Below are 14,293 nucleotides of genomic sequence, written 5' to 3' on the forward strand. Positions count from 1 at the left end.
CAAGGTTAGCCAAGCCAAAGGAGAATGATACACATTGGTTCTTCAAAAATCAGAATCAGAATGCCGTTTATTGTCATTTAAACATAGGTTCAAACAAAATTACGTTCCTGCAGTCAACAACAAAAAATCCAAGACACACAAATAACACAATTCCACACATGTCTACTAAACTGTGAGTGGTTTTCCTGACCTGTCGGTGCCCTTAATGTGGTTTGAAAATATAGTTTGGAAATGCTAAAGCTGTGTTGCTTTTGGTTTGGAAATGCTGAAATGCTGCTGTGTTGCCTGTGTCATGGGGGACCCAGGAGACGAAGAAGCTTCCACCGCCGGCCCGCGGCCTACTTATACAGCGGGTCCAGCGTGGACTTACCATCTGGAGCGGGATCCCTCGCCGGGGATCCCTGGAGGGGAGCTTCGACTGCCGGCCCTGCGGTCTGCGGTGCTTCTGGCTGCGGCGGGGCGGTGACTTTAAATCTTCGACTGCCGGCCTGCGACCTACACCAACTTGAAGCCGCGGTCTTCGGTGGGGAAGAACCGATTCTGGACTTACCTGGACTTTTACCTGTCTGTACATCTGGACGCCCGCAGCGGCAGCCGCGGAGGGTTGAGGTCCCGACCACGGGGGAAAATGGAGGAGGACTGGCCAAATTTTTGTGCCTTCCACCACAGTGATGGATGCTGTGGTGGATGCGTGTTAAATTTTTAGTGTGTTTTTGTGTGTTCCTTATCTTTATGTGCAATGTGACGAATAAAACTGATTGATTGATTGATTGATTTTAACGGTGGATATTCCTTAAAATGACAACAAATATTAAAGGAAGATATGTATGGCATATTTGGACTAGATAAATTGAATTGACACCTAACTCCTGAACAGACTTAAGAGACTCAATGATCCATTTGCTGTAATATTCTGTTTCAGATGAGCAGTATGGCATCTTCTGTAATGGGGTTAAGAAGCTGGTCCTGTGCCACATTAAAACAACTTCTAATAATGTAGTGACTGTCAAAACAGCCAACACCCACTGCTTTTGTAAACCAGCAAAATAGTCATCCAAACAAAAATATGATGATGCATGTTTCCAGCGAGATAGATAATAATTGTATTGTGTATTTTTTTTGAGTGGGAGTTGTGAGAATTCTTGGAAGTACTAAAATAAATCCACAAATGTCAGAAGTGACATTTTTGATTCATCAGGTGTGTTTATCATGTTAATATTAATTCGGACATGTTATGGAAATATATGGAAAGAAAAAAATGTTATCCAATTGAGAATATTGCAATGAAAAGTGTAGTACACCTGAGATTTGTAATTTTTCTGTTAAATTCATGCATTTCTTTCTGAAAATTATGCCTATTAGAACTTTTATGGTGTAATGTTGTGACATTGGTTTCTTTCAGGTGTAGATGAAAGAAGAAAACACTTTGAATTTTAGAGCTCAATTTATATCACCAGCTGCTAATCTGTGACTAACAAGTTCCAAAATCAGCAGCATGATAACAGTTGTATTATTGCCTTTAATAACATTGTTTAAGAGAGAAATCTCAGCTGGGAATATTTAATTGATTCATCATTTAAGTATCTTAGGATATCGACTTGTTATAAAAAGACGTGCTCTTAAATTTGAATACTTGATTTTTAAACAGGAAACTAATTTTAGTAATGCAAAACCTGAATAAATATTCCCCATAATTATTTGGTCATGATTTACTTTTATTAATTTTGGAATTTAACATGATTGAGAGTTTGATTAGCTGTGGCGAGTTGTTAGAATGTATTTTAGGTCTAATTATGGATGCTTGGGAGTAAAGTCCTAAACAAGCAGTGCAGCAACCCCACAGACTGCACCATCTTTTTTTGTTTGAGATATTGAACTAAAGTTTCATTTCCCTTATCAATGGACATAAAATATCCCATATCACTAATAATCACCTAAGACACCACAGTGAACATCAAGCACTGATTTCTTGGATCATAGAAAATAGGTGCAGGAGGAGGCCATTCGGCCCTTCGAGCCAGCACCGCCATTCAATGTGATCATGGCTGATCGTCTCCTATCAATAACCCATGCCTGCCTTCTCCCCATATCCCATGACTCCACTAGCCCCTAGAGCTCTATCTAACTAATCCTACCATAATCTATTTTATTTCCTCCACTTTCCTATGAATTCCCTCTAGTTTCCCATCTACACACTTACAGACAGTTTGTAGTGGCCAATTAACCTTCCAACCTGCAGATTTTTTGGGATGTGAGGGGAAACTGGAGTACTTGGATAAACCCACATGGTCACAGTAGAAATGTGCAAATTCCACACAGACAGCACCAGAGATCAGGATTGAACCTGGGTTGCTGGAGCTGTGAAGCAATGGCTCTAATATGTCACAACCAGCAAAGAAAATAGATCAGAGACTCGCAATGAAGGAGGGGCAGGAACCCAAACATTTTCACACAAGGAAAACTTAGAAAGAAGGGCACTGATCTAGGAGACAGCAACTCCTTCAAATAATTTCTTAAGAAAATAAAAATTAAGCAGAAGGTGCTTTTGTATGCACAGCATCTTTGACACCATCTGAGGAGAGAAAAACAGTCAGTATTTCAGCTCAATTATTTTTTTAATCAAAGGAATATAGAACAGTACAGCACAGGAACAAGCCCTTTGGCTCACAGTTGCTGCCGAATTTGTGGCCAAGATAATCTATCCAAAAACCTCTCAAACACCACTATCGCATCTGTCTCCATCACCCCTGGCAGTCTTTTTTTAATTTTGCCCCTCCCATATTTAACTTGTGCGCTCTAGTCTTTGACATTACATCCGAGGAAAATTGTTTTGACAGTCTATCCTATCTATGGCTCTTGTAACTTCATTTACCAGTTTCCCCTCAACCTGTGGAATTCCAGAGAAAACAGTTTTTGGTCTCCAACCTTTCCTTGTAGCTAGTACCTTCTAATCCAGGTAGCATTCTGAATCCAGGTAGCTCTTCTGTGCCCCCTCCAAAGCTTCTATATTCTTCTTGTCATGTTTATGCCGAGAAGAAATGTTTTATGTGACGGAACAATGGATTGATTGTCTGTAAAAAGTGACTGGGGTACACTTTTTGATAAGGACACTATTAACGACTTTCCTCTGTATCCGAGAGGGAACTATTGTTAGAAAGAAAGTTGGGTGGTCAGCTATCTAATGTGAGTAATTTGAAACAGTTTATGTTGAAATTAATGGTCCAGGATAAGATTTCACACATACTCAAGAGTGAATTTAAGCAAAATTAAACCACCTGTCATCTTGTTTGAATCTGAACTAAGAGTCCAGCCAGCAATCGTGGTGGTATTGAGAGAAGTAAAAACAGCTGAGAGTAATTTGTGTGGCTGAGAGTTAAACCAGAAAGAAAATGGGTAACATATAATCAATAACTGTCCAAAAATATTTTCAAAGGAAATAATTGAACTGTTTTATGTATTCTTGAGAATAAACCCAAGTCTAAGCCTTCACCCAAAGCAACATTCGTCATCTTTTCCTCCACAACTGATGTTCGTGCAGACAGATGATGTTGTTAAAAATGACTAAATTTGGTCATTAGAACGTTAAAAAACGTCAAGTGCCAGAAAAAAATTCAAAAGTACTGTAAATGTAAAAATATGCAAACATCTCATTTTAATCTTTCTTTTCTTGCAGTTTTCACTTGGCTGCCACCAAGGGGCAGGTGGACTGTTTGGGAGCAATGCTCACTCATGGCGTTGATCTTACTGTACTGGATGGCTCAGGTAATCAATTTACTGCTGACATTGAAGGTGTTATGGAAAATTAGTTTGAACGTGTTGAAATACGTGAATTTTCTTTTGCCGATATTAAGAAGCTAAGATTATTTTTCTTTAAAATACCATAATCATACGCCAGGGAAATTTCACTCCATGTCACCTGTAATCCTTTAACCGGGTTTTTTGGGGAAATATTAAGAAACCATGATAATGCTAATCCTATTATTATTTTTCTTTAAAATGTCATAGAGACATACACCAAGTAATTTTCTCTCCTTGTCACGTGTAATAGAAACATAGAAAAACAGGTACAGGAGTAGGCCATTCAGCCCTTCGAGCCAGCACCGCCATTCAATATGATAATGGCTGATCATCTAAAATTAGTACCCGTTCCTGCCTTTTTCCTAATATGCCTTGATTCCTTTAGTCCTAAGAGCTAAATCTAACTCTTGCTTGAAAACATCCAGTGAATTGGCCTCCACTGCCTTCTGTGGCAGAGAATTCCACAGATTCACAACTCTCTGGGTGAAAACGGTTTTCCTCATCTCAATCCGAAATGGCCTGCCCCTTATTCTTAAACTGTGACCCCTGGTTCTGCACTCTCCCAACATCGGGAACATTTTTCCTGCATCTAGCCTGTCCAATCCTTTAAGAATTGTATATGTTTCTATAAGATCTCCTCTCATCCTTCTAAATTCCAGTGTATATAAGCCCAGTCGTTCCATTCTTTCATCATATGACAATCCTGCCATCTCATTAGGAGATCAAAATTGCACACAATACTCCAGGTGCGGTCTTACTAGGGCCCTATACAACTGCAGTAGGACCTCCTTGCTCTTAAACTCAAATCCTCTCGCAATGAAGGCCAACATACCATTAGTTTTCGTCACTGCCTGCAGTACCTACATGCTTACTTTTAGTGACTGATGTACAAGCACATCCAGGTCTTGTTGCACCTCCCCTTTTATTAATCTGACACCATTCAGATAATCTGCCTTCCTGTTCTTGCCACCAAAGTGGATAACCTCACACTCCAGTTTTTACTCAGAAACCTCATCTGTTATAATGGATTCTAAAATCTATATAATCACTGAAGTCAGGCTTACCGCTTATACTTCATTAGCTTTGCTCCCTTCTGGAACAGTGGATTAACATTTGCAATTTTCCAATTCTCTGGAACAATTGATTCTTGTGATTCTTGAAGATCACCATTAATGCCTTCACATTTTCACTGCGGGGAAAAAGCTTCTGACTGTCCACCCTGTCTATGCCTCTCAATTTATGAAGTTCTGTCAGGTCTTCTCGCAACCTCTAACGCTCCAGAGAAAACAATCCAAATTTGTCCTATCTCTGTTTATAGCCAACACCAGGCAACATTCTGGTAAATCTCTTCTGCATCCTCTCCAAAGTCCCCACATCCTTCCTGTAATGGGCCAAAAAGAACTACACACAATACTTCAAATCCAGCCAAACCAAGTCCTATAAAGCTGCAACGTGACTACCTGAGTCTTATACTCAAGATCCTCCTATACATCAATGCTTTTAAGGATCTTACCATTAACTGTATACCTTCCCTTTATATTCTACCTCCCAAAGTGCATTTCTAAACATTTAAACACCACCTGCTTCCAAGTGTGCTAATGATACAAAGATAGGTGGAAAGGCAGGCAGATAGGCAAAGAAGGACTTGGACAAGTTGGGAGAGTAAGCAAAGAAGTGGCAAATGTAATATTGCATTGCACAGTGGTAAAAAGAATAAAGGTGCAGACTATTTCAAAACGAGGAGAGAATTCAGAAATCGTAGGTGTAAAGGTTAATTTGCTGGTCAATAGTCAATAGTCAATAGTCTATTTAATTGTCATTTGGACCCCTGGAGGTCCAAATGAAATGCCGTTTCTGCAGCCATACATTACACACAAATAGACCCCAGACACAACATAATTACATTTTACATAAACATCCATCACATCGCTGTGATGGAAGGCCAAAAAAACTTATATCTCCACTGCACTCTCCCCCCCCCCGATGTAGAGTCAAAGTCAAACCCCCCGGCTGGCGATGGCGATTGTCCCCCGGCCATTGAAGCCACGCCGGGTGATGCAAGGTCGCACCGTTGAGTCGGCAGTAAGAAAATGCTAACATTCATAGAGGGGACTAGTATATAAAGACAAGGATGTAACGCTTAGGATTTACTAGACTAAGTGGGACCCGTTGGGTCCCAGCATCACATGGGAGGGCTGGTCACCAACACAATATTCCATCTCTCCACCAATTCCAATATTGCTCGCTGGATTCCAGAGGGCTGGTATAGACATTGTGGGCCAAATGGATTCTTGGGCTGGCAGCCAACTGTTGCAATGATTTTAAAAGCCAAGCCAAGGCAATCAATTTGGCAGCAGCCACCTGACAACCAAAATTCATTTTGTGAACACAAACTTTTTTAAAAAGGCAAGGCAAACAATTGGGCAGCAGCCACCTGACAACCACAATTCTTTTTGTGAACACAAACTTTAAATAAAAAGGCAAACAATTTGGCATCAGCCACATCGAGGGGACTCACCGTGGAGTAGATGTGCGTTCAGTGTTATTCACAGCTCAGACCGCCATGACCTTCTCGCTTCCTGGGTCTGGCAGAGACTGAGTGAGGCACGACACTTCCGGGTTTTATAGTCCCTCCCCCTCCCCCCTGCCGCCAGCGGGGGCAGCAGAGAGAATGGGGAATTTTTAAAAAACATTAATATCTCTCTGATTTTTCATCGATGGGAAAAATCCTCCAGTCCCGGAAGGCGGAGGGGGGCTCTGAGCGAGGTGGCCAAAAATGACGGCCGTAGGTGGCGGTGTTCTCTCGGAAATCGCAGCTCAGTGGGCCAAAAGCGGTCAAGATCAGACTTTTAGTAATATAGACTAGACCAAGTGCAGACCTGTTGGGTCTGTTCCCCCAACGTGCGGTCGTGGGGGGGGGGAGGGGGGGTGGCATGCAGCGTCACACACACTAACTATTCCGCCCCCCCCCCCCCGCACTCACGCTAATTAACCCCCTTGATATTACATTAATATTATTAATTCGCTCCTTTTACCCCATAACCACCCTATCTACTGACGCATAGCCCCCAACTTGCAGTCACATCTAGAGACTGCCGATCACCACCCCGGGGGTAGAGAGTTAGGGTAGATAGAGAAGGGGCAGAGACAGAGACAGAAACACACAGAGAGAGGGGCAAGAGGGAGGGGGGGGGGTGTGGAGAGGAGGAGAAGAGGAAGGGTGAGTGAGGTCGGGAGAGGTTGGGGAGGAGGGGAGGAGAGAGAGGGTGAAAGTGAGGGGGTACTGAGAGGGTGGGGAGCGGAGAGGGAAGAGGGTTAGGGGGTGTGGAGGGAGGGTGGGGGGGGGGGGGATGGTAGAGAGACGGGGAGAGAGAGAGACAGGGGGGGAGGAGGAGGGGGTCACATCTAGAGGGGGGGGGGAGAGGGGGAGAGAGGCAGAGAGAGAAAGGTTGGGGAGAGAGAGATGGAGGGGGAGGGGAGGGGAGAGAGGGGGATGGGAAAGAGAAGAGGTGGAGGGATGGAGAGAGAGAGGGGGAAGGGGAGAGAGACACAGATGTGCTGAGAGGGGGTGAGGTGAGGGGAGGTGGGGAGAGGGAGGGGGAGAGTAGAGGGAAGGGGGTGGGGGTGTGTGGGGGGGAGGGATGGGGGGGAGGGGATGGAGAGGAGGAGGGGGAGAAAAACGGGGGAGAGAGAGGGGGAGGGGAGGGGGGGGGAGGAGAGGAGGGAGGGGGGGTGAGGGGGGGGGGGGGGGGAGGAGAGGGGGGGGGGGGGAGGGGGGGAGGGGGGAGGGAGAGGGAGGGGAGTGAGAAGAGGGGGGGGTGAGGTGAGAGGAGGGGGGGGAGCAGGGAGGGTGGAGGAGAAGGGGGGTAGGGGGAGGAGGGGGGGGGGGGGAAGGGGGAGGGGGAGAGAGAGAGGGAAAGACAGAGAGGGGGGAGAGAGAGAGGGGAGAGGGAGAGGGGGAGAGAGAGGGAGAGAGAGAGGAGAAGGGAAAGAGGAAGGGGGGGAGAGAGAGAGGGGGAGAGGGAGAGGAGGGGAGAGAGAGAGATAAAGAAAGAGATGGGGATAGGAGAGAGAAGGGAGAGGGATAGGGAGAGAGAGGAACCCAAACCCCGCAAACAGCCATTTGCAGGCAGTGCTTTTTTTATGTCAAACTAACCATATTTTATTTTCAAACCACATCAAGGGTACTTACTCACAGGTGTGAAGAAATTTGTTCAGTGTCATTCAGAGCTCAGAGTGCCCTCCATGTTGCAGAGTGATTGAGGCACACCACTTGTAGAGACTGATTGAGGCACACCACATCCTGGTTTTATAGTCCCTCAATCTCCCTCCAGCAGGGGCAGCAGAGAGAATGGGGAATTGTGTAAAAACATTAATATCTCTGTCATTTTTCATCGACGGGTAAAATACTCGGCACACATGCGGCCGAGGGTGGCTCTGAGCAAGATGGACAAAAATGACGGCCGTAAGTAGCGGCGTTCTCTCGGAAATAGCAGCACAGAAGGCGAAAAACGGTCAAGAACAGAGATTTAGTAATATAGAAGATAAGGAGATGGTGACGCCACATTTGGAGTATTGTGAACAGTTTGAGCTCCATATCTGAGGAAAGATGCGCTGGCTTTGGAGAGTGTCCAGAGGAGGTTTACAAGAATGATCCCAGAGATGATTGGTTTAATGTATGAGGAGTGTTTGAAAGATTTGGACCTGTATTTACTGGAATTTAGAAGGATGAGAGGGGATGTTGCTGAAACATAACGGATAATGAAAGGCCTAGATAGAGTGGACATGGAAATAATGTTTCCAGTAATGGGAGTGTCTAGAACCACAGGGCACAACCTCAGACTAAAAGGATGTAACTTCATAATGGAGATATGAATACATTTCTTTAGTCTGAGGGTGGTGAATCGGTGGAATTCATTGCCACAGACTCGTGTGGAGGCCATTGGGTATTTTTTAAATGGAAATTAATAGGTTCTTGATTAAACGTCATGGGAAGAAGGCAGGGGAATGGGGTTGATAGGGGAAACATAGATTAACAATGCTTGAAAGACAGAGTAGATTTGATGGGCCGAATGGTCCAATTTTGCTCTTATGTCTTATGGAACTCAATTGTTCACAGACCACTAGCCAGAATACAACCCTCTGTATTCTAGGATTAAGCTAGTTCCGAATCAGAATAACTAAATCACCATGGATCCCATGCACCTTAATCTTCAGCCTACCATGAGAGGCTTCATCAAATGCCCTACATTTAGTTTGGGAAGATGCATCAGTGATAGGAGTTTGGGACCCAGCTGCTGACAATCTATATCAATTTATCAGATATAAACAATGAGACAATGAAACAACAAGAAAAAGGCAAAGTTTTTGTACTTCAGTCGAAAAATAAAAAGGCACTTGTTTTTTTAAATATTGTGAGATGTTGAAAAGTAAGCATGTTCTGGAACCAAGTTTTGAATTAATTAAAGTTAAAATGCAGGTACAAATGTAATTAGGAAGGCAAGTCGTACACTTGTCTTTAATGCAAGAGGTTTTGAGTACAGGCATATGTTCTATAGTGCTGTGATAAGTTTGCATCTGGAGTATTGTTCACTGGTCTGATCTGCTCACCCAATGAAGGATACTTGCAATGGTAGGTGTGCAGTAAAGATTGACCAGATTGATCCCTTGAATGATTGATTAGTCATTTGAGATGAGCTTAAGATGACATATATCCTCAAGTTTGGAAGAATGCAATTTTATACACAAATGTACAAAATTCCGCTGGGAATTAATGAGATAGATGCAGCATTTGTGTGTCTACTAGCTGTGGCATCAGTAACCAATGCTCATAATTTCAACATAGGATCAATCATTAAACCGCGAGATGAAAAAAAACATTCTTTGCCCAGAGTATTATTAATCTCTGGAATTCATTCCCCTAGAGGCTCAGAAGACATTTGCACATCAAAAGAGTCAATGGATATGGGGTTACTATGGAAATGTGGCCCTGATGTTAACAATAAGTCAGTCATAATCTTATGAAAAAACAGAAGAGGCACAGAGAGCCAAATGACCTAGTTCTGCTTCTATTTCTTATTATTGATTATGATTACTATTTAAAATATAAGGCTTAAAATTTGATTTAACCTCCACCAAACATATCAGAAGGGTTAGAATTATTGACCTATGCAGCATAGAGTATAGAAGCTGGTATGTTGAGTATAGAAGCTGGGATGTAATGTTAAATTTGTACAAGGCATTGGTGAGACCAATTCTGGAGTATGGTGTACAATTTTTGTCGCCCAATTATAAGAAGGATGTCAACAAAATAGATAGAGTACTGAGGAGATTTACTAGAATGTTGCCTGAGTTTCAACAACTAAGTTACAGAGATAGGTTGAATAAGTTAGGTCTTTATTCTCTGGAGCGCAGAAGGTTAAGGGGGGACTTGATAGAGGTCTTTAAAATGATGAGAGGGATAGACAGAGTTGATGTGGATCAGCTTTTCCCTTTGAGAATAGGGAAGATTTAAACAAGAGGACATGACTTCAGAATTAAGGGACAGAAGTTTAGGGGTAACATGAGGGGGAACTTCTTTACTCAGAGAGTGGTAGCGGTGTGGAATGAGCTTCCAGAGGAAGTGGTGGAGGCAGGTTCGTTGGTATCATTTAAAAATAAATTGGATAGGCATATGGATGAGAAGGGAATGGAGGATTATGGTATGAGTGCAGGCAGGTGGGACTAAGGGAAAAAAAGTTGTTCGGCACGGACTTGTAGGGCCGAGATGGCCTGTTTCCTTGCTGTAATTGTTATATGGTTATTAAAGCAGCTATTCTCCCTAATTTTCTACTTGAATAAGTGATCCACTTCCTTCCTCATTCCCTAAAGATGTTCATTGGTTTTCCAACCACAAATGTATAAATCAATTCATTTTTAATTCCCAACTTCTGTACACCACTCTTTCACATGTGGCCCATTCTTAGTCTCGTGTGTGACCAGAAAGATGAAAAATTGTGGAATACATCTCTTCTAATTCTGAAAGCATTACCAGGTATATTGTTTTGTACTGTATATATATATATGATTCTTTTTTTTCAAAGTTTATCAAGTATAAAATATTTATGTTATGCTGACAATGTTTGTTTAGGGTTCGAGGTCAAATATGACTGGTCATGTGTGTGAGTTCACTTGGTAGCATTTTATTCATAACTCAGTTTTATCTTACAAACACTTGTGATTTTTAATAAGCTAGAATGTTCATCTTTAGCAGATATACATTATAGTTCTGTAGGTAGGAAAATAGCAATGAATAAGATTAATCTCTTACAATATTAATGTATTACTTTATGTGATGCCATTTGTTAACACGTGTGACATTTGGTTCACTTTCCAAAGAATGGCCCATGAGATATTTGAGATCAGAACAACTTGACCAGCAACTTTTTGAATAATCCTCTCTTCTGATGACCAACCTTCATAGCTATGGAAACAATTTATTTCTTATCAAAAGGCTTCATAACAATCCAACTCAATTCACAAGTTTGCAGACGATATCAAATAATGACGAGACGGAGTACAGAAAGGAGATTGGGAACCTTTTAACCCAGTGCCAAGACACCAAGCTTTCCTTTAATCTCAGCAAGACAAAGGAGATTGTGATTGGCTTCAGGAAGTGAAGCAGTAAACACACCCACTCACCCAATCTATCCATGACCCTGCATCCTCATAACATCCTCTTCACTGTTCACACTGCCACCCAGCTTTGTGTCATTGCAAATTTGCTAATGTTACTTTTAATTCCTTCATCGAAATCATTAATATATATTGTAAATAGTTGATATCCCAGCACTGTGTCTTGCGGCACCCCACTAGTCACTGCCTGCCATTCTGAAAGGGATCCATTAATTCCTACTCTTTGTTTCCTGTCTGTCAATCAATTTTCTATCAATGTCAATACCCTACCCCAATGCTATGTGCTCTAATTTTGCCCACTAATCTCCTGTGTGGGACCTTATCAAAGGCTTTCTGAACGTCCAGATACACTACATCCACTGGCTCTCCCTTATCCATTATATGTGTTACATCCTCAAAAAATTCCAGAAGATTGGTCAAGCAAGATTTCCCCTTCGTAAATCCATGCTGATTTGGACCGATTCTGCTACTGCTATCCAAATGTGCCACTATTACATCTTTAATAATAGACTCCAGCAACTTCCCCATCACCGATGTCAGGCTAACTGGCCTATATTTCCCTCCTTTCTCTCTCCCTCCTTTCTTAAAAAGTGGGATAACATTAGCTGCCCTCCAATCCACAGGAATTGATCTAGAATCTATAGAACATTGGAAAATGATCACCAATGCATCCATGATTTCTAGAGCCACCTTGTGTACCTGGGATGCTGATCATGAGGCCATGGGGATTTATCAGCTTTCAGTCCCATCAGTCTACCCAACACCATTTCCTAATTTGTGAATTTCCTTCAGCTCCTCCGTCACCCTAGATCCTCTGTCCCCTAGGACATCTGGGAGATTGTTTGTGTCTTCTTTAGTGAAGACAGAACCAAAGTACCTGTTCAACTCGTCTGCCGTTTCCTCGATCCCCATAATAAATTCACCTGGTTCTGTCTTCAAGTGACCCACATTTGTCTTAACTAATCTTTTCCTTTTCACACACCTAAATGAAGCTTTTACTATCCTCCTTTATATTCTTGGCCAGCTTACCTTCGTACCTCATCTTTTCTCCCCGTATTGCCTTTTTAGTTACTTTCTGGTGTTCTTTAAATGTTACCAAATCCTCTGGCATCCCACCCATCTTTGATTTGTTATACATCTTCTCTTTTATTTTTATACTGTCCTTGACTTCCTTTGTCAGCCACGGTTGCTACTTACTCCCCTTAAATCCTTTCCTCCTCTTTGGAATGAAATGATCCTGCATCTTCTGGGTTATTCCCAGAAATTCCGGCCATTGCTGTTCCACCGTCATCCCTGCTAGGGTCCGTTTCCAGTCAACTTTGGCCAGTTCCTCCCTCATGCCAACCCAGTTCCCTTTGTTCAACTGCAATACAGGCGCTTTTGATTTTACCTTCTCCCTCTCAAATTGCAGATTGAAATTTATCATATTATGGTCACTACCTCCTAATGGTTCCTTTACCTTGAGTTCCCTTATCAAATCTGGTTCATTACACAACACTAAATCCAGATTTATTTACCCTGCGTCTTAGAGGCCGAAGGCTAGATTGTTAGGCAAGAAAGACAGACTTGGGCCAAATCGCTTTTAAAACATGGGGGAAACACAATGAGGCCTAACGCAGGGGTCGGCAACCTATGGCCCGGATCCGGCCTGTAACCCGAACTCAAGCGTACCCAAATGAGCCGACCTGGGAACTGCAGCCATTCGCGAGACACACAGCTGACCTGGGTGTCACAGCCAGACCTGGGGCAAGGGAGCCGACCTGGGCATTACAGTCGGTCCCGTGGCACGCAGGCTTTCGCGGTGTGTGGCGGTTGTCACGCGGATGAGAGGGATCTTATAGAAACATATAAAATTATAAAAGGATTATACCAGCTGATGCAGGAAAAATGTCCCCAATGTTGGGCGAGTCCAGAACCAGGGGCCACAGTCTTGCAATAAAGGGGAGGCCATTTAAGACTGAGGTGAGAAAAAACTTTTTCATCTAGAGAGTTGTGAATTTGTAGAATTCCTTGCCACAGAGGGCAATGGAGGCCAAATCATTGGATGGATTTAAGAGAAAGTTAGATAGAGCTCTGGGGGCTAGTGGAATCAAGAGATATTGGGGGAAGGCAGGCACGGGTTATTTATAGGGGACGATCAGCCATGATCACAAAGAATGGCGGTGCTGGCTCGAAGGGACGAATGGCCTCCTCCTGCACCTATTTTCTATGTTTCTATCACCTTCCTGAAAGAACGTCCTTTAATTCTGAGGCTGACCTCTAGTCCCAGTCTCTCCCACTAGTGGAAACATCCTCTCCACATCTACTCTATCCATACTTTTCACTATATCAGTTCTCTACAGAAGCAGTCTGGTAAATGTTGTTCTGTAATTCCTTCCCGATAGCTTTGCTATGTATTCTTCTTCAATGGGCAAATGTGCTTCCACCGTCTTTTTAAGGAATCCTTACAAAAACTAACTGGTGGTCAGTGAAAACAGTGGATTTTTTGTTCTCCCTGCAGCATGGCACAAAAACTGTAGCGACCACTGCTTTGGCTTATTGATTCTTCAAAAGGAGGATATGATTCTTGCTATTGAGGGAGTGCAACGTAGGTTTTCAAGGTTAATTCCCGGGATGGCGGGACTGTCATATGCTGAGAGAATGGAGCGGCTGGGCTTGTACACTCTGGAGTTTAGAAGGATGAGAGGCTATCTTATTGAAACATATAAGATTGTTAAGGGTTTGGACACACTAGAGGCAGGAAACATGTTCCCGATGTTGGGGGAGTCCAGAACCAGGGGGCACAGTTTAAGAATAAGGAGTAAGCCGTTTAGAACGGAGA

The 14,293-nt window shown here is 43.0% G+C and overlaps 1 protein-coding gene across 4 annotated transcripts in view; it reads left to right on the forward strand.

The window, feature by feature from the left end:
• rai14 (retinoic acid induced 14) overlaps window positions 1-14,293 on the forward strand; it is a 201,415-nt gene that overhangs the window by 127,690 nt on the left and 59,432 nt on the right. For all 4 annotated transcript variants that reach the window (XM_055631960.1, XM_055632031.1, XM_055632023.1 and 1 more), the window contains exon 4: window positions 3,674-3,762. In XM_055631960.1, coding sequence (XP_055487935.1) covers window positions 3,674-3,762 — 89 coding nt within the window. The remainder of the gene's footprint in view (window positions 1-3,673; window positions 3,763-14,293) is intronic.

This window comes from Leucoraja erinacea, chromosome 1 (assembly GCF_028641065.1).
Source record: "Leucoraja erinacea ecotype New England chromosome 1, Leri_hhj_1, whole genome shotgun sequence".
NCBI classification, from domain to species: Eukaryota; Metazoa; Chordata; class Chondrichthyes; order Rajiformes; family Rajidae; genus Leucoraja; species Leucoraja erinaceus.